The 17,702-nt window shown below is 44.3% G+C and overlaps 1 protein-coding gene across 4 annotated transcripts in view; it reads left to right on the top strand.

Annotated features, from left to right (window-relative positions):
- The window catches only part of bcorl1 (BCL6 corepressor-like 1), a 49,264-nt gene extending 33,485 nt beyond the window's left edge, over positions 1-15,779 (top strand). For all 4 annotated transcript variants that reach the window (XM_024387635.2, XM_024387634.2, XM_024387636.2 and 1 more), the window contains exons 2-12: positions 6,916-7,006; positions 7,134-9,776; positions 10,160-10,292; positions 10,443-10,901; positions 11,383-11,591; positions 11,859-12,116; positions 12,396-12,562; positions 12,775-12,920; positions 13,409-13,486; positions 13,743-13,902; positions 14,108-15,779. In XM_024387635.2, the coding sequence (XP_024243403.1) occupies positions 7,001-7,006; positions 7,134-9,776; positions 10,160-10,292; positions 10,443-10,901; positions 11,383-11,591; positions 11,859-12,116; positions 12,396-12,562; positions 12,775-12,920; positions 13,409-13,486; positions 13,743-13,902; positions 14,108-14,441 (4,593 nt within the window). In that variant the 5' untranslated portion in view covers positions 6,916-7,000 and the 3' untranslated portion in view covers positions 14,442-15,779. The remainder of the gene's footprint in view (positions 1-6,915; positions 7,007-7,133; positions 9,777-10,159; positions 10,293-10,442; positions 10,902-11,382; positions 11,592-11,858; positions 12,117-12,395; positions 12,563-12,774; positions 12,921-13,408; positions 13,487-13,742; positions 13,903-14,107) is intronic.
- Positions 15,780-17,702: the final 1,923 nt, after the last annotated feature.

Raw genomic sequence — 17,702 nt, 5'->3', positions numbered from 1 at the left:
GTGGTGGCTGCCTCACCTTTCCTCATTGGGTGTGTTGACGTGTGTAGTAGGTTGTCTGAAAGCTTTTAAAATGTTGCTTTTGGTCAGATATATTCATGAAGTTGCCATTCTTTAGGAATAACGTTACTGGAATATTTAAATGATTGTGCATGCATGTGATACCTACAGTGTCTTAGCCTGTCTGCTTAGATGTCACTGCTAATTGTTCTCTTTACTTTGGAATTTGGGCATCATGGTCAAGGGCAAAGGGAAACAGAAGCTAGATGTGTATGTTGAGGCTTCTTTACTCCCGGTGGTTTGAGACCAACTTTAGAATGAATTCTTGAGTAATAGAGTATCTGTAGTTAAGATTAAGAATGTGTATTACATTATATGGCATCAGCCCCAGGTTCTCCTTGCCCCTCAGATTGATCTCTAACATGAGCTGGAAATGAACTGAGGGTTAAGGCCGCATGAATGAGTTGGGTAGAGAGGGATTTCAAAATGATGTATCATGAAGGGTGGTGAGGAAACCATTACCCCTTCCCCCACCTGCCTACCATGTTTCTACTTCTCTCCATGGTCTCAGCCAGTCCACTCTGCTGCAGCGTGCATGGCGTGGTCAGCACTGACCACGTCCATCCGTGCAACAGTAAAGGAGAACTGTGAGAGAGATCATAAAATATGGTTTCCAAGTATCAAGCAATTATGTGACAATTTCCCTTGGTGAAGAGGGCAAAGCATCAACTCCTATGTTAGTATCTTTATGTCCATGCAAATAGGCCTGCCTACCCATAGTTAAATGACAAAGTATACATATGGAGTAAGTGAAAGTTATTGGCAAATATGCCTTGTACCAATATTGGATGTTTCTTGATAATATGAATATAACATAAAATAAAAAATAATATAAAGTAATATAATGTCAATTTTCTTAACTTAAACAATCAATTTACCTTCTTGGATTTTGTGACTGAGGACATTGTGGCATCTCACCTCATCAAGCTTCTCTTTCACACAGAAAACTATTGAACAATTTCTCAATAAAAAGCACAAAAAATCACTAAACAGTGATGTCTATCCTAAATGTGCCAACTTAACATGAGTTAATGCTACTGTTAGGAATGTATAGTAGCATTAGCAAAGGGCTGGCTAATTTGTTCCCTAACAAGATAAGGTAACTGATATTTTGCTAACCTCTTCTATGGCAAGACTCATGACCTAAGAATGAGGCATTTGACCAGTTTCGGTGTATTGAGCCAATGACACTATGATGAAAAATCCAATGTTATTGGTTGCGAACACATATTTAGTAGATATCGCAGGTGTAACAAAATACTTCTGTTTCTAGCTCCAACAGTGCAGTATACCTAACAATACAAAACAATACACACAGAGTCCAGAATACAAATACATATACAAATGTATGTGGACACCCCTTCAAATTAGTGGATTCGGCTATTTCAGCCACACCCGCTGTTGACGGGTGTATAAAATCGAGCACACAGGCATGCAATCTCCAAAGACAAACATTGTCAGTAGAATGGTCTTACTGAAGAGCTCATTGACTTTCAACGTGGCACCTTCATAGGATGCCTCCTTTCCAACAAGTCAGTTCGTAAAATATCTGCCCTGCTGGAGCTGCCCCTGGTCAACTAAGTGCTGTTATTGTGAAGTGGAAACGTCTAGGAGCAACAATGGCTCAGCCACGAAGTGGTGGGCCACACAAGCTCACAGAATGGGACTGCAGAGTGATGAAGAGCGTAACGCGTAAAAATAATTTGTCCTCGGTTGCAACACTCACTACAGAGTACCAAACTGCCTCTGGAAGCAACGTCAGCACAATAACTGTTCGTCTGGAGCTTCATGAAATGGGTTTCCATGGCCGGGCAGCCACACCTAAGTCTAAGGTCACCATACGCAATGCCGCACGTAAGCCTAAGATCACCATACGCAATGCCAAGCATCGGCTGGAGTGGTGTAAAGCGTGCCTCCATTGGACTCTGATGCAGTGTGTGATGAATCACGCTTTACCATCTGGCAGTCCGACGGAAGAATCTGGATTTGGCGGATGCCTGGAGAACGCTTCCTGCCCTAATGCATAGTGCTAACTGTAAAGTTTGGTGAAGGAGGAATAATGATCTGGGGCTGTTTTTCATGGTTCAGGCCAGGCCCTTTAGTTCCAGTCAAGGGAAATATTAACGCTACAGCATACAATGATATTCTAGACAATTCTGGGCATCCAACTTTGTGGCAACAGTTTGGGGAAGGCCTTTTCCTGTTTTAGCATGACAATGCCCCCGTGCCCAAAGCAAGGTCCATACAGAAATGGTTTGTTGAGATCAGTGTGGATTAACTTGACTGGCCTCCACAGAGCCCTGACCTCAACCCCATCAAACACCTTTGGGATGAATTGGAACGCTGACTGCGAGCCAGGCCTAATTGCCCAACATCATGGGAGGGCCAACATGGGCGGGACCAACTCCATATTAATGCCCATGATTTTGGAATGAGATGTTATGACGAGCAGGTGTCCACAAACATTTGGTCATGTAGTGTATGTCCAGTACTAGTCAAAAGTTTGGACACACCTACTCATTCCAGGGTTTTTCTTTATTTTTACTATTTTCTACATTGTAGAATATTAGTGAAGGCATCACAAATATGAAATAACACATATGGAATCATGTAGTAACAAAAAAAGTGTTAAACAAATCTAAATATTTGTTATATTTGAGATTCTTCAAAGTAGCCCCCCTTTGCCTTGATGACAGCTTTGCACACTCTTGGCATTCTCTTAACCAGCTTCATGAGGTAGTCACCTGGAATGCTTTTCCAACAATCTTGAAGGAGTTTGCACATATGCTGAGCACTTGTTGGCTGCTTTTCCTTCCCTCTGCTGTCCAACTCATCCCAAACCATCTCATTTGGGTTGAGGTCGGGTGATTGTGGAGGCCAGGTCATTTGATGCAGCACTCAAATAGGCCTTACACAGCCTGGAGGTGTGTTTTGGGTCATTGTCCTGTTGAAAAACAAATGATAGTCTCACTAAGATGATGGCGTATCACTGCAGAATGCTGTGGTAGCCATGCTGGTTTAGTGTGCCTTGAATTCTAAATAACTCACTGACTGTGTCACCAGCAAAGCACCATCACACCTCCTCCATGCTTCACGGTGGGAACCACACATGTGGAGATCATCCGTTCATCTACTCTGCGTCTCACAAAGACGGCGGATGGAACAAAAACTCAAATTTGGACTCATCAGAACAAAGGACAGATTTCCACTGGTCTAATGTCCATATGGCTAGTGTTTCTTGACCCAAACAAGTCTCTTCTTCTAGTAGTGGTTTCTTTGCAACTATTCAACCATGAAGGCCTGATTCACGAAGTCCCCTCTGAAGAGTTGATGTTGTTATGTCTTTTACTTGAACTCAGTGAAGCATTTATTTGGGCTGCAATTGCCGATTTCTGAGGCTGGTAACTCTAATGAACTTGTCCTCTGCAGCAGAGGTAACTCTGGGTCTTCCTTTCCTGTGGTGGTCCTCATGAGATTCAGGCATTCATCATAACGCTTGATGGTTTTTATGACTACACTTGGGGAAAAAATAAAGTTCTTGACATTTTCCAGATTGACTGACCTTCATGTCTTAAAGTAATGACGGCCTGTCTATTCTCTTTGCTTATTTGAGCAGGTCTTGCCATAATATGGACTTGGTCTTTTACCAAATAGGGCTATCTTCTGTGTACCAACCCTACCTTGTCACAACACAACTTATTGGCTCAAACGCATTAAGAAGGAAAAAAATTCCACAAATTAACTTTAAACAAGGCAAACCTGTTCATTGAAATGCATTCTATGTGACTACCTCATGAAGCTGGTTGAGAGAATGCCAAGAGTGCAAAGCTGTCATCAAGGCAAAGGGTGGCTAATTTGAAGAATCTAAAATATATTTTGATTTGTTTAACACTTTTTTGGTTACTACATGATTCCATATGTGTTATTTCATAGTTTTGATGTCTTCACTATTCTACAATTTAGAAAATAGTAAAAAATAAAGAAAAACCCTTGAATGAGTAGGTGTGTCCAAACTTTTGACTGATACTGTATGTATGTATGTATGCATGTACAGTTGAAGTCGGAAGTTTACATAAACTTAGGTTGGAGTCATTAACTCATTTTTCAACTACTCCACACATTTCTTGTTAACAAACTATAGTTTTGGCAAGTCGGTTAGGACATACTTTGTGCATGACACAAGTAGTTTTTCCAACAATTGTTTACAGACAGATTATTTCCCTTATAATCCACTGTATCACAATTCCAAAGGGTCAGAAGTTTACATACACTAAGTTAACTGTGACTTTAAACAGCTTGGAAAATTCCATAAAATTATGTCATGGCTTTAGAAGCTTTTGATAGGCTAATTGACATCATTTGAGTCAATTGGATGTTTACCTGTGGATGTATTTCAAGGCTTACCTTCAAACTCAGTGCCTCTTTGCTTGACATCATGGGAAAATCAAAAGAAATCAGCCAAGACCTCAGAAAAACAATTGTAGACCTCCACAAGTCTGGTTCATCCTTGGGAGCAATTTCCAAATGCCTGAAGGTACCACATTGATCTGTACAATCAATAGTACGCAAGTATAAACACCATGGGACCACGCAACCGCCATACCACTCAGGAAGGAGACGCGTTCTGTCTCCTAGAGATGAACGTACTTTGGTGCGAAAAGTGCAAATCAATCCCAGAACAACAGCAAAGGACCTTGTGAAGATGCTGGAGGAAACGAGTACAAAAGTATCTATATCCACAGTAAAACAAGTCCTATATCAACATAACCTGAAAGGCCACTCAGCAAGGAAGGAGCCACTGCTCCAAAACCGCCAAAAAAAAGCCAGACTACGGTTTGCAACTGCACATGGGGACAAAGATCGTACTTTTTGGAGAAATGTCCTCTGGTCTGATGAAACAAAAATAGAACTGTTTGGCCATAATGACCATCGTTATGTTTGGTGGACAAAGGGGGAGACTTGCAAGCCGAAGAACACCATCCCATCTATCAAGCACGGGGGTGGCATCATCATGTTGTGGGGATGCCTTGCTGCAGGAGGGACTGGTGCACTTCACAAAATAGATGGCATCATGAGGATGGAAAAATATGTGGATATATTGTAAGCAACATCTTAAGACATCAGTCAGGAAGTTAAAGCTAAAATGTGTCGTCCGAATTGACAATGTCCCAAGCATACTTCCAAAGTTGTGGCAAAATGGCTTAATTAAGGACAACAAAGTCAAGGTATTGGAGAGGCCATCACAAAGCCCTGACTTCAATCCTATAGAAAATTTGTGGGCAGAACTGAATGAAAAACCGTGCGTGAGCAAGGAGGCCTACAAACCTGAACAGTTACACCAGCTCTGTCAGGAGGAATGGGCCAAAATTCACCCACATTATTGTGGGAAGCTTGTGGAAGGCTACCTGAAACGTTTGACCCAAATTTAAACAATGTTAAGGCAATGCTACCAAATACTAATTGAGTGTATGTAAACTTCTGACCTACTGGGAATGTGATGAAAGAAATAAAAGCTGAAATAAATCATTCTCTCTACTATTATTCTGACATTTCACATTCTTAAAATAAATTGGTGATCCTAACTGACCTAAGACAGGGAATTTTGACTAGGATTAAATGTCAGAAATTGTGAACAACTGAGTTTAAATGTATTTGGCTAAGGTGTATGTAAACATCTGACTTAAACTGTAGATGGCATCATGAGGATGGAAAATTATGTGGATAAATTGAAGCAGCATCTCAATACATCAGTCAGGATGTTAAAGCTTGGTCGCAAATGGGTCTTCCAAATGGACAATGACTCCAAGTATACTTCCAAAGTTGTGGCAAAATGGTTTCAGGACAACAAAGTCCAGGTATTGGAGTGGCCATCACAAAGCCCTAAACTCAATCCTATAGAAAATTTGTGGGCAGAACTGAAAAACCGTGTGTGAGCAAGGAGGCCTACAAACCTGAACAGTTACACCAGCTCTGTCAGGAGGAATGGGCCAAAATTCACCCAACATATTGTGGAAGGCTACCTGAAACGTTTGACCCAAGTTAAACCATTTAAAGGCGATGCTACCAAATACTAATTGAGTGTATGTAAACTTCTGACCCACTGGGAATGTGATTAAAGAAATAAAAGCTGAAATAAATCATTCTCTCTACTATTATTCTGACATTTCACATTCTTAAAATAAAGTGGTGATCTTAATTGACCTAAGACCGATCATTTTTACTAGGATTAAATGTCAGAAATTGTGAAAAGCTGAGTTTAAATGTATTTGGCTAAGGTGTATGTAAACCTCTGACTTCAACTGTATGTATGTATGTATGTGCATATATAATTTTGATTTGATTTATTAGGATCTCCATGAGCCGACACCAATGGTGACAGCTAGTCTTATTGGAGTCCGACATATAGTGAGAAAGAGATTACAGACAAAATACTTTACAATTTATATACATTTAAAAACGTTAACATGTAGTGTAATGGTGTGTATAGACGGTATATGAATAGGAAAGGTGAGTTCAGCAATAGTTCTATAGAATGAGCCTAAACTACAGTATATACATATATAGTGGGTAAAACAGTACGTAAACATGATTTAAAAGTGACCCGTGTTCGATGACTATTTACATTGGACAGCAGTCTCTAAGGTGCAGGGTGGAGTACCGGGTGGTAGCCGGCTGGTAAAAATAGAAAATAAAAATGCAATATATGTGCAATTGTCTCTTTTTAGAACAACTGTCTTTTTCAGAACATTTTACAAGATCAAAAAAGGTCAATGCAGTCACAACTTTGTTACATGTTAAAGAAAAGAACAATCAGATCATCACAGATCATACTAAGTTTTCTATCTGTTTGTTCAACAGCATAGCGTCTTATACAGAGGAAGACCCCATTGCTGCAGACCTGAGGTCAACTACACCTAAGGAATGTTGTGTTAATGAAACACATATGCAGGTAATTTTTGTGCCTGAACACTGACTGAGTGAACTGTCAGCTTCACAGATGATGCAATGGTGCTTTACCTGGGAGATATTTACATGAGTAGTGAACATGGTCTTAATGTAACTTTCTTGTTATCTAGGTGGATCCCACTCCAATGAATGTAGGGGATGAAGGCACAGTGAGCAGAGAGATCAGTGCTCCGATTAAAGCATCTGCTAGCATGGTGGGAAATCCCCCTCAGACGCTGCCCCCTGAGCTCAGAGGAGATGTGCCCCTCAGTCAGCAAAACAAGACCAGCACAGAAACAGTCTGTAAAATGCCAGCCAACGTCTGTTCAGACCCTAGCAACTTCACCCATTGCCCAATGGACCCTCCCCCTCAAGAACACAACAATGCTCCAACGTCAGGCCCTCCCCTCATTATCTCTGACAAGAGAGAAAACAAGAGGTCAGAGGTCCCCAAATCCAAGGCTGATGGTCCTAGGGTCTTTCCCACACATCATTGGCCGTGTGGTACGAAGAACAGCTCTGAGGACCCAGTTAACCCAAGCCACAGTGGTGTGACGTCCAATAAGAAACCACATGTTCAGACCCAGTCAGTGATTAGTCTTCCCGCTGGGTTTCAACGCTCAACACTGTTTAAACCAGGCCAGCCTGTTACTTTTCTTCCCTCCACTAACTTCTCATCTCCACTCTGCAAAATCACTCTTCCACCCGCATTGGGTCAGATCGCAGCATTGAGAGAAGCCACAGCCAGCCAGTTTCAGAAGGGGAGTCAACCACTAAGCGCAACTGCTGGTGTTGCGCCACTGCTGCAGACTTATCCATATCACTTCTCAGTGGGTCAATGTCCAGCACCTCAAAAGAAAACACCCAACTCAACACCCAAACTCAAATGTAACTCGACATCCAGTAGCAAGAGCTCCAAAGCTGGGAGGGAGCATAAATCCACTATCGCCTCAGTGGTGGCCTCTCCCACTATTGCACTCCCAATACAGCACCCAGCATTAGGCTCTGCCGCACCAACCCGCTTCACGTTGTCTCCGTCCGCTGCCATCTGCTGTGCCCCTACACTGGCTAGCATCACCACTCAGGGCAGGCTGCTGAACTATGTGGAGAAAGACCGTACGCACCGCAGTGCAGACAAGACATCCGAAGGCTTTCTAAAACTGAAAGCTCCATCTGCTGCTGATGACCATGCAGTTGCATGCCCGACTGAAGCAAGAGATGTGCCCCTCGACCTGTCCGCCAAGTCGAAGCGTCCAAAAACGGTCAAAGACCCTCCAAACACGGTTGCCACCACAGAGCATCTCCATAACAAAGCACGTCAGAAAGTTGCCCTCCACCCAAAGAGGCCCCATACTGCCACGTATGGCTCTGCCTCGCCATACCCCATCCTACCCAACACCCAGCGAAATGGGGCTCTAAAGCAGGCTAGTAGGCCCCTAACTCATCAGGGTTTGGAACCCAACTCATCCTGGGTCAAAGGTTCCTCTCAAGCCCCCATTAATAACCTCCCAGGAACCTATGTAGGTGTGGCCAGCCCCATACTTGCTTCCACCCTGCGTAGCAAAGATGGGAAGGGGTCCTTTGAGGATGAGTTCCAGACTTTCGCTAGACAGGAGACTATCTCTATCATTGACCAAGGGGAACACCTGGCCTCAAGGGGAAAGAAGGCATCATTCATGACTAAGGGCAACCAGCACGTATATGGAATCAAGCACCCTAACAGTACCAGCCCAGCTGTAACACAAAACTGTCCCTCTAAGGGGGCTTTCGCCACAGCTCTGCCCGGCTCTGCCAACTCACACTCTCATCAGAAATCTGGAAGTGTCAAAGCAGCAATCCCATACTCCCTCACTGTCCTCAAGCCGTTATGGCAGCGACCAGCACTTCTTCCTCACCAAGGTGCTTCTGTTCAGAGAAAGGTCATTCAAGGGACTCCCAAGGTCATTCAAGGGACTCCCAAGGTCAAGGGGGGCACAGGTTCAGATGGTCCCAAATTTCAGGGTACCCATCAAAGCCCGTCCAGAATGGAAGCCGAAAAGTGGGACAGAACCAAGTCCCCCCTGTCCAACCTTGAGTCCATAGTGAAGCAGAAAGCTCTAGAGACCACTGCATTGACTAGCGAGGGATACTGCCATCTAGCACCTGTGGCATCCAGAAAGCCTGAAGTGGTGAGCTCCCACACTGCGGGCCAGGACATATTGTTACATCAGACTGCTGCTTTTGGATGCCCACCTATCAGATCTGTGGAGACCAACGAGACACTTTCCTTTCAAGGGGATTCCACACAAGTTATGAACAAACTTGAGAAAACGAGTGTCTCTGAGTCCAAAGAAAAGAGTACTGAGAAACATATTAAACTGGGGGAGCAGGCAGGTGGCAAAGAGATACAGGTCTCTGCAAACAGCACCAGCCACACCCATGCCTTTAGAAGCGGTGGTTCAGCTAACAGAAACAGGATGGACAGCAAATTGGCCCAGGAGTTGGAGGGAGGAACGGTGAAGGAGGAGAATATGGCCCCTGCTGGTCTCGCTCCCCGTGCTAAATTGGAGGGGATTGCCCTATCCATCCTCACTGAGCAGTGTGCAGGGGTAGCCGAGGTGGAGAAGACAAATGGAATTAAAGAGGAGTCTCCCACCAAAGCGAAAGCTGCCATCAGCAAACAGAAGAAGCCCCCTAGTCCAAGGAAGCCGGCAAAGGAGAAGTCTGCGGCGCCAGTGAAGAAAAAGCACGACCAGGAAGCCACACCAGTTAAGAAAGAACCAAGTCCCAAAAAGGTAAGTTGCTATTCTGCTGTTGCCCTATTTAGAATTCCATTTAGATGAGTTGCTTTGATTATGTGTTGTTTTCAATGGCATGATTGTCTTTTGTTGGCTGAACAAAGAAAGAAAAACTACTACATTCACACACTTGACTCATCTGCATTTATAACATCATTTTAAAAAATCTGTGAAATATCAACCGCCCGTCAAAACATACCTACCTGTGTTATTGCATTATGATTCAAGTATACTGATTTGAAATACAAAAAGGCAATTCAGTGTTTATACAGTCCAGTTGTTTCTCCGTATGCTCTCCATCACCATCCAAGCTTTATGATCGATTACCTGAATGGTCTATTTAGTGCACTCACTTTGTCCCCTGTGTGCTGCCACGGAAGAAACCATGTGTACCTGTACTGGAGCACAGTCTGTCGCTGGTGGAACCATCCCCACACAGGGATGAGGGGGAGAACACTCGCAAGGAGACGAGCAGCCCGACTGATAACAAGCAGGCTGCTCGCAACAAACCAGGTAGGTCTGTCTCTTGTGACAGTCTAGAATAGAACTTCACCTACTACACCTCAGCCAAAGATCTAATCAGAAGTCCTTCGTCACGATTCCTCTTGTCCACTTTGTTTTAGAGCGCTGTGAGTGAGTCTGTTTTTGATGTGGGTTCCACAGGTAGCGTGAGCAGTCCTCTCCTCAGTCCCCAGAGACCTGAGACCCCAGTCTCCCTCAGCAGCCCTGGCAGACCCAGTAAGGAGCCAGCGTCCTCCGAGAGCTCCACCCCCAGGCTGAGGAGGGGCCGGCGGAGGGCTGATGAGGCTCGGCTGGACGACTGGGGCTTCGCTACTCCCTCTCCTCCACCTCCCTCAACTCCTCCTCCCCCTACATACGCACCCCCCCAGCCACCCCGCCGGCCCAGGGGCAGACCACGCACCAACCCCCTGCCTGAGAAGGCTGAACAGTGCAAGGCCAGGCCCTTCCCCAGCACTGAGGGAGACACCCCGAAACGCAAGAAACGGAACCGCTGCCGGAACAGGAAGTATCAGAATGGGGAGTATATCACGGAGAGGGACAAGGATGGAGACGGAGAGGGGGAGGAAAGATCTGTCCTCACCAGACAGGGTACTCGATCAGGTACGGTTCACCTGGAAATGAAAAATAAAATAGACAGTGCAGTTGAAGGTTCGTTTGGATGTGGACCTTACACAGTGGGCCTTACACAATGCAAAGTTGGGTAGAGTTGAGTGACTGAATATAACTGTAAACAGTATAACTGATTTTGAATACAGTAGCTTCCCTCTATTTGTAGTTTATTATGTGAAATCATCCATGTATGTGCCATTAATGCACTCTTTATTTTGGATGGCACACTTCAGCAGAGATGGAAGGCATGTTTACTGTGAAGGGGCTAGCCTCATTGTTTGTGCCTCTAGTTGCCATCCACTACCAAGTGTGAAGAGTATACAAGAAGTCTGCCCAAACAAATATTGTGGCTTTATATGAGCCTGTCTGTACACAGCTGGTCATCCTCACCAGCATGAGACCACACCAACATTTACCAACACCCAACATACTGCTTATAAACGTTGAGTAAATCTTTTCTGTGTTGTGCTAGATTTGAGGACTGGCATGTACCCACGCCTCAGTGCCACTCTGACCTGTCGTGGCGCCAGCCCAGAGCCTGGTCACAGGAGGCCCTCGTTCACCCGCTCAGGGTCGGTGCGGCGCCCAGAGAGAGAGGCCTGCCCAGAGCCCAGCGACAAGCCCTCTGGGAAGAGGAAGTTCAAGAGCAAGCACTTGAGTGACACAGATGAGCCCAAGAAGGTAGGAAGTTTAGCAGCATCCATCGCAGAGGCCATAGATCTGGAGTTTCTGTTTCCTGTCAAACAAACTCTTGTTGTGAGATACAGTGTGCCGTGATGAGCCTAAAAGCTTGGCTCATGGTGCCCCCTTGTGGCACAAATCTATACTACGTATTTTGTGCTCTGGCAGCTGATTTCCTCCAGCGCAGAATGTGAGGCCGTTCGTCCTTGCTGTCACACTCTGTCACACACGACTTTCTCATTACCCTGTTTTTTTTATTTTATGCAGCTCAAGACCAAGTGTTCCAGCTTGGGCAAGCGCCCTACCTCTGTGGCAACTGATGATGACAGCCCCAACGCTAAGAAACCAGCAGGCCTCCCGGCCACCCCTAAGGGCCCGACCTCCCCTCCAGCCAATAAGAAAGGCAGAGGAGGGGCACCAGAGTCTCCTCCTAGCAGACCTGTTCCTCCAGAGGTTCGCCGGCTCATTGTCAACAAGAACGCCGGGGAAACTCTGCTACAAAGAGCCGCCCGATTGGGCTACCAGGTACTGCTCTACTGCACTTTCCCCCTGCCATTACTCAGGTGTGGTGGGCCCTACACCTCATACCAGACCCTAACCCCAAACAGAATTCAGTTTATCAAACATGAATTGACATTACATGTACATTTGAGTCATTTAGCAGACCCTCTTAGCCAGAGTGACTTATAGTTAATGCATTCATCTTAAAATACCTAAGTAGCTAAAGGTTACCTCAATAAAGTAGTTATCAGCAAAGTCATGGCTAGTAGGAAAATACAAGTTCAAGTGTTCTATTTTCTTTAGGATGTGGTGCACTATTGTCTGGAGAAGGATGTGCGGGAGGTCAATCGGCGTGACAACGCAGGTTACACAGCTCTCCACGAGGCCTGCTCTCGAGGCTGGAGCCATATCGTCCAGGTGCTGCTGAAGTACGGCGCCGACGTCAACTGCAGCGCCCAGGACGGAACACGGTGAGCTTCAAAGCACTACTGAACAGACTTAATGAGGATATTGTTTGCCATACACTCCTGAGCTGAAGGGTTATGCCTGCAATAAATCACTTTCTGGGCTATATCTGTTGCATAAAATATAACATTCAAGCTTGGCTTATATGAGATCCGTTGAAATGTATGTTAGTTGAAGAAGTGAAAAGTAACACATTTGTGCTATTGTATTTTGTCAGGCCCATCCATGACGCAGTGGCCAGTGATAATCTACCTGTGGTGTGGATGCTGCTGAACCACGGGGCAGACCCCACCCTGGCCACCTACTCTGGGCAGACAGTGGTCAAACTGGCCCAGAGCCCCAGCATGAAGACCTTCCTCAAAGGTACTCTAACCTGTCATCTCCTTAACCTTTGACCCCTGTGACAGACATCACACAACATTGTCACAGATCACTAGCATTGGAGGATTACTCATTTTGTTGATCTTATTGTCATTCATATCAGTGCCTGATGCTGTTTGACGTTTCCAGATTTACACCAGAAAACAGACCATTAGATTTTTATTTTACCTTTATTTAACTAGGAAAGTCGGCAAAGAACAAATTCTTATTTAGAATGACTGCCTACACCGGCCAAACCTGGACAACGCTGGGCCAATTGTGTGCCGACCTATGGGACTCCCAATCACGGCCGGTTGTGATACAGCCTGGAATCGAACCAGGGTCTGTAGCGACGCCCCTACCACTGAGATGCAGTGCCTTAGACCGCTGCGCCGCTCTGGAGCTCACTCAGGAGTCTGTCCTGTTCAGAACGTCACAGGGTAGTGTTTGGTGGCCTTTTTTAATCTGACCCTGAATGTTCTTTGTTTCAGAATACTTCACAGACCTGGAGGGGAGAAGTGACCAGGACCCCAGCCTGCCATGGGAATTCTACAGCAGCTCTGTGTTTGGTAAGAAACCTTCGCTTGATTGGTTTCTTTTCCTCACCATTGACCTCTGCATCCACTGTTATCTGTGTTATGACTTGATTAGAATGCATAGTGAATATATCATGATTAGAATGCATAGTGTGGTTATTAGGAACAGAACAGTCCACTAGGGGAGCCTTAAGCCCATGGTCAAACAAGAGGCTCTTAGTACTTAGAACGAAGGTGAAGCGAGTTCTCCCGGCCATCCTGAGCTCACGTCACAAAATGTTTTTTTCAGAGACTGGCCAGGAGGCATGCTGGGACTTCCTGCTCTCGCAGTGGGAGGAGGAGAGAGAGGGGAGTAAGGAGAGAGACTCCGATGGGGACTGTCTCCTGTTTGAATTTTCTTCAGAGCCCCTCTTAACCTGCTTCCATGTCCAAGTGTCGTTAACCCAGGGGTGAGTCAACACCAAAGCAGAAAATCACCTGTCAACACAATCATTCAAATACATAGTCCCAGCTTTTCTACCCATATTCTAGTGCTTTTGTTTCTGCTTGTCATTTTAAACCCAGAAGCACCTTTTGAAATCCTTGCAACCACTCTTCAGATTGTTGGATAGGCTCAGCTAGTTGTAATACAAACCTTATGTTTGTCCCTGACAGCTTTTGCAATTGGTTCCTGTTGACGGATGTTTTGAAGCGGCTGAAGATGTCGTCCCGGATATTCCGGGCGCGGTACCCGCACTTGGAGGTGGTGAGCCTGGCGCGGACAGAGCTGTGGAGGCAGGTGTCGGTCAGCCAGGTGAGCACAGCCTCTGCACAGCCTCAGGGAGAGGAGGAAGAGGAGGAGGACAGGGAGGGGGCGGGGCTGGTGGAGCTGGTACGCTGTGTACTGGAGCTACAGGGACTGCTGGGTTCCTCCATTCACATCCTACAGGAGGACGAGGGGGAGGAGGAAGGGGACAGGGCGGATACAGCCACTCCCTGCAGCCGGTAGCCCACCCTCCTCTCGCTCTCAGCCCCTCACACATCCAAACTGTTCCTCTACACGTCCCCAGTGTCTCAACCTAACCTCCCCGCGAGCAGCAGATCAAAGTAAACCATGTCTGGAGGCGCCGTCGTAACGGTGGTTGTGGCCAAGCTCTGGCTACGCCACTGGGAAGAACACACCTCACTAATGACCTGGGACCTCCACGTTGAGGTGAAATGGGGGCCACGGCAGCGCCACCTTGTGGATGGGTGCTCAGTGCTGGAGGGCAGCTTTCAGGTTCCAATCTGTAGGTATATTTCAGAATCCAAGAAAAAAAATCAGAAACCCCCTTTTTTATGATTCTATATGTTTATGTTAATATATGTATATCTTGCCACCAGGGTGAACACATTTGGTTGTAATGTATTCGTGTGGCAAGGGATGGATTATGTTTTAGGATTTTTTTGGTGTGTGGTTTTGTTCAGTTTGTTCCTGAGGGAAAGCGAATATTTCGGGGTGGGAGATAATCCAAGGCTTTTATCTTGGTGAACTCTTGCGTGCAGCTAAGAGGCTTACAGCCAGGCCAGGCCAGCTAACAGTGGCAGGAAGGCCCTGGGGCCAGATGGTCCCTCCATTAACCTGGGAGACCCACAGAGAACAGACCACGGACACACACATCTTCCCAGCTAACAGAACCATAGAACCATAGTGATCTAGAATCATGTGGACAACTTTCAGTAACTGAGAGGAAGTGCCACATGGTATCTGTGGAGTCCAGGGTCCTCTGGTTAACCTTCACTTTGCTGCATAAGACTGACTCATGGGAGGGATTGGATAGGTATCCTTTTACTGCTCCTTGCTCATCACTCCTCCGTCCTCCTCATTGCGCTACAGACGGACTCCAACGTGCTTTGTGGCGCGTGTGTTTTATTTACACTGTTTGTGCTTAATTTAATGGTCATTAATATATTTGAAAAAAATTCTTTGTATGGTTGGTGCTTCATTTGAAATGTACAATTAAGGATTCCTTTATCCTTCCCGAGATTTTCATTTTTCCCTTATTGCAAACAGTATTTTAACAAGCAAAAGTACAGTTTTATTGTACTGGTGCTAAGCTAGAATTTGTGTTGACAATCAATGAAGTTTTTGTTTGAAGTTAAAAACCAATAAATTATATTTAATTAAGGTGAAGTGACAGAAATGTAAAGAGAGTATAGTTTCATTACCTATGATGGAGAAAGTGGAATACATCTAGTCTGGAGAAGAGGACAATAATGTACTGCTTGTGTGAGTGCTGTTAAAACAGGTTAACCTTTTATTTGATTCTTTTTTATGAAATCAACCAGAATAAAGCATGATTGTGAAGTATTGTTTGTGGGTATTCATTTCACTCTTCTGAAAGCATACCCATCTAGCACATTTACTTCCTTGGAAGTTGTGGAAATGTAAGTTTTTGGTTTCCCATTGGTTCTGGGAACGAAGCCATACGCTTCCTGACCGGTAAAACTGAATGTTTTTAAACGTTCTGAGAATGGAAGTGAAAATTATACCTGTTCTGGGAACGTACATTTTTTTAGGTTGCATTGAGGGTCTGAGAATGTTTTACTATGGTACCCTGAATGTTTTCCTCTGAGGTTTTATTAACACTCTGAGAAAAGAAATGATACATTATTTGGAGGTTTTTGAATAACTTCCTTAAAACTTACACTGAATGTTTCAAGTCTTTTTAATAACAATTCTATCTTATTTTGGGTTAACTTTTTTTGAACTCCTATCACATATAGGCATTATTCATGGAAAAACATATTTTTTTTATTGTAACACAGCATCAGTGAGATTCAATCCTATAATATTTTGTTCACTAGCCATGGAATTAGCATGCTAGCTCCATCCTGGTGGTGCGGTGAACTAAGTTTTGTTCCCCATACAAAGATGTTCATTTTATTGTATTTAAACAGACCCCTTCTCAAAGGAAACAAGCGCTCATTAAAATCAGGTGTGGCCAATTACTGGGTGCGGCCAACACCTGAACACACTTAACAGGATAGAGGGAGTTTTGTTGATACTGAGAACGGAATGTATATGTTTTTAAATAACATTCTTAGAACTTTCTCTGAACATTACTAAAGTTTTCTTATGGGAAGTCTTCTTATCATTCTCTGAATAATTTAAGAACATGACTTGAAATAGAACCATGAGGAAATGTTATGCTGAAGTACTGAAATTCAACACAGAAGAACATTGTTTCTTAACGTTCTTGGAACAATTTGAGAACATTACTTTAAATAGAACCATGAGGAACCTGTAGGAAACATTATGCTGAAGTACTGAAATTCCCACAGAAAAATGTTTCTTAATGATCTCTGAACTATTTGCGAACATTCCCAATGTCAAACCAGTTGGAGAATGTTTCTAGAACATTACCAAAATTGAAATGAAATGTAACTATGTTTGAACTCTAAGGAAATGTTCTGTTAAAGTAATAAATACCAAGAAAATGTGCGAAGTGTTCCAAAGCCAAGCAACTATCCTGCACCGTTCCCAGAACGTTGTGGGAAGGTTGTATGTGAAATAACCGTAGGACAACCACACTCTCACCAAACATATGGTTCTCAGAACGTTATGTGCTATCTGGGTGTATTATATTTACAGTCAGTTGCTCTGAGCTCATTTTAAGATAACGCTTACCACAACCTTTTACATTTTAGATCGTATTGTGTAAGTCTAAAGGAAGACCGATAGATAGGTGTGGTGCGAGGCACACAAAGGTTCGCTGGAACATGGTCGTAATCCTCTGACTGGTGATAAATCGACCTCTTGAAGAGGTGTATGTAACCTACCCAATCTTATCATCAGCCTAATGACCATGATTGCCAATAACATCAAAAAATGTATCGCCTAAATAGGCCCACTGTAAATTATAAATGAACTTCTCTGAAATATCATTCAGAACTTGCACTGTCAAGCAAATATCCATCTTTGTATGAAATTCAAAGGTACACAGCATGACTCAAACCCCAGCATGGTGCTGTGATAAGGATTTGATGATCTCCACAAAAGAGAACGAGTGACCCAGTCTCGTGCCATAAATCAGTAAAGCTGGAGGGGTGCAAAGTGTAGAAGCCTACCTGCGTCAAGTCACGGCCTTCTTGCTGTATCACAACTAGTTTTAATTTAACTGGGTTTGGTTTTTGCAATTGAAAATACTTGTCTTTTTTTTTTTACCTTTATTTAACTAGGCAAGTCAGTTAAGAACAAATTCTTATTTACAATGACAGCCAACTGGGG

Source organism: Oncorhynchus tshawytscha, linkage group LG21 (assembly GCF_018296145.1).
Source record: "Oncorhynchus tshawytscha isolate Ot180627B linkage group LG21, Otsh_v2.0, whole genome shotgun sequence".
In the NCBI taxonomy this organism is placed as follows: Eukaryota; Metazoa; Chordata; class Actinopteri; order Salmoniformes; family Salmonidae; genus Oncorhynchus; species Oncorhynchus tshawytscha.
The sequence above is the reverse complement of the archived record's forward strand: the minus strand, read 5'-3'. Positions and strand labels throughout refer to the sequence as shown.